The sequence below is a fragment of the Lynx rufus genome, unplaced genomic scaffold (assembly GCF_022079265.1).
Source record: "Lynx rufus isolate CCGP_SWC_20201006 ecotype Redwood Valley unplaced genomic scaffold, mLynRuf1.p SCAF_9, whole genome shotgun sequence".
Classification (NCBI taxonomy): Eukaryota; Metazoa; Chordata; class Mammalia; order Carnivora; family Felidae; genus Lynx; species Lynx rufus.
Window position 1 is genome coordinate 46,158,555 of NW_025814897.1, and position 2,861 is coordinate 46,161,415.

General features: G+C 45.5%; 1 protein-coding gene across 1 annotated transcript; it reads right to left on the bottom strand.

Moving 5' to 3' along the window:
* Positions 1 to 487: 487 nt before the first annotated feature.
* On the bottom strand, positions 488 to 1,987 carry PRSS23 (serine protease 23). Its single transcript, XM_047071737.1, has one exon. It carries the CDS (start codon positions 1,985 to 1,987, stop codon positions 854 to 856), a length of 1,134 nt encoding a protein of 377 aa, XP_046927693.1. The 3' UTR covers positions 488 to 853.
* Positions 1,988 to 2,861: the final 874 nt, after the last annotated feature.

A 2,861-nucleotide genomic window follows, 5' to 3' on the forward strand; every position in this document is an offset into this window, starting at 1 on the left:
CCTGTTCTAATTAGGCCCCGATTATTGTCTTCTGGAAAATAGCTAGTTCAGAAATGTGAGTAAAATCCTGTGAAATGGAAGGCTTGGCATAAACGATCTTGCCTACTCTGTTGTGTCACAAAGGTGACACGGCCACATTGTGAGGCTTCCCCAAAAGCAGAGCAACAGCCTTCAGGAGAGAAATGATTTCAACACTGAAAGCAGCTGGGGATACTGACTTACTGTAAGATATAGTTTAAGATGTGTACCAATATAGTTAACAAATTATTTTACTGGTCAAGGACTACGGTGTAAATGCCTCCAAATCCAAAAATAGTATACCTGCCTGTCTAAGAAGTATCGTGAAATTTCCTAAGGGTTGTATGTGGTAGGGAACACTGCCATCTGGAAACATTAATGATTAGGCATTAAAAAAAATTACAAGAGGAATCTCAGGAAAAAATACACATACATACACACATAAGAAGTTAAGAATTTATATCTCCCATATGCCACATATTTAATATAAACCTTTGAAACAAGTTCATATGAAATAAAAATCAAAGTTCTCAGAAAGTAAAAGATTAACTTAATTGCTAAATATTCCCTATCATCCCAAACATCAGCATGTTTTTTTTTCACTTCTATGCAAAAGAATGCCTTTAACCTGTTTAAATGCTATATGATACACAAACCGGTTTTCAAATAAAGCCAGTCATCTTGCAATTTTTAAAAATTAGGTAAAAGATAATTATGACACATTACACACACACACACACACACACACACTCACACACACACCAATGACAAAATTTGGCCTGTCCTAAAATAAGTACATGGAGACCACTAAGTGCCGCCAGAAAGGAACCCTGGGTCACCCCTCCCTACAATCCAGGTAGTTTCCTTTAATCCAATAGCAAATCTGGGCATATTTGAGAGGGGTGATTCGAACAGCCACGTTGAAATCCTGCGGAGAACCATTCATGTCTACCCACTGGTGCCCTGAAAAAATGCCAATAATTTTTCTCTCCCACTTCTGCTGCTGTCGCTTCCACATCCTCACATAGACCCCGGACCCGCTGGCCCCGGGCTGGGCATCACACTGCTGGTAGAGCAGGTCATAAGTCTCATCTTTAACGTCACAGAAGCGGTACACCAAATTGCCTGGTCGATCATTGTCATAACCAGAGAAGTGGATTCTGCCCCCCGGCAGCTGCTTGGCAGGAGGGCTTACCCCAATCTTCATGAACTTTCTCTTGTGGGGTTTTTTCAGTTCCAGGAGGGCATAGTCATAATCCATACCGATGTCATTGGCATTGCCTTTGATCCAGCCCTTGGGCACGTGGGTGCGTTTCACCCGGATCCACTGAAACTTCATCTTCTCCGGCATGGCTGAGCTCGAGTCGTTGGCTCCTCGGCCACCATCTTTAAACTTGGGCTTCAGGAAGCCCACTCGAAGTTTCTGGGTTCCCTTCACGTAAGTTTTCCCATCGTGTATGCAATGGGCAGCTGTGAGCACATGCTTCTCTGCCACCAGGGTGCCCGTACAGCCTGTAGATAACTTCACTGATGTTGAGAAGGGATAGTTGAGCAAGAAGTCCTTCCCAAAAATGCTGAATCTGCTGTCATAGCCATAAATCTGCCGCTTCCTCCGAGACTTTCCTGAAGACTCTTGTCGCCCACCACTGCTGAGGACATAAATGCCCACCTGGGTCTCGGTGCGGCTGCCATTGGCATAGAGCGTTTCATAAGACAGGTACCGCTTGGCCTCTTCATAAGTGGGCAGTGGAGTCCCCTTGTGACACTGGGGTCCACACGAGGAGGACACCTCCAATTTGGCTTCAGCCCCAAAGTCTGGCTTGCCTAAGTTGAGGGTGGACTGGGGCAAGACCACAGGGAGGCGGTAAGCAGGCCAAGTGGGTTTCCAGTGGGCACCATAGGGGCTCACCTGCCCCACAGCACAGAGGAGGAGGAGGAGGAGGAGGAGGAGCCCTGGAATCCCCGCCATGCTGAGCACCACTCTGTAGGAACAAAGATAAGCAGGTCAGGAGGGCAAGGGGCTCGGCACCGACTGACTGAGGAAACAGCCCGGCAGCATGCCTGTCATTGTTTCCAAATCTGTGAACTGTCCCAGGAATCAGGGTGTGGAGACGAATCCCTAGATAATGGTCTCACTTACAACACAAAGTCTTGACCTGGGAACGTTTTTTTCGTGCTCAAAATGAATGGGTGTTCATTCCCTTCTGTGTTGAAGATGCCCCCAGTGATGGCCAACTGGGAGGCGGAGTGCAAACGTCATTAATCCCCAGATGAGCTGCTTGACCAGCCCCAGTTTCTGTGTAATTTTGAACCTTCTTTGGGCTGGATTCTAAATGTCTGCCCTCTCCCGCCTCCCTGATCCACCTACCTTTCTTTCCTTCTTTCTGCTCATTCTCAGTACAGCATGTGCTTGGAAAATCCTCAGAACTTGCTCATGTAAATTCAAATTATGCAGCTGACTGAATGACCTGGGCATCAAGGAAGGTTATAGCTCCACAGCATAACACTTACTGGGATTCATCTCAGTGGTTCCAAAGAGGGCACGAGACTTTTTTTTTCTATGAATTTAAAACAAACTTAACTACTATAAATTTAGTTCCAGAGTAGCCAGGTCTCTAACAATCAAGCTATTCCTCCTTCCTTTGGATTTGGTTGTATACTATCAGGATCTGTGTCAAAGATCTGAAGCTCTAATATTGCCTCTGTTATCACGTTGTGAGCTTTACTGCTGGTTACTTTTCAGGTGTTTGTATCTATGTTCCTGACTCATCCGAATCACTGGAATTTGGGCTTCTGCTAGCGCTCAACAAAAACTTATTGAACAAATTTACTGAATGAATACT

Coding starts and splice junctions, on each gene's coding strand:
- PRSS23 (XM_047071737.1), bottom strand. CDS start 1,987: ATGGCGGGGATTCCAGGGCTCCTCCTCCTCCTCCTCCTCCTCCTCTGT.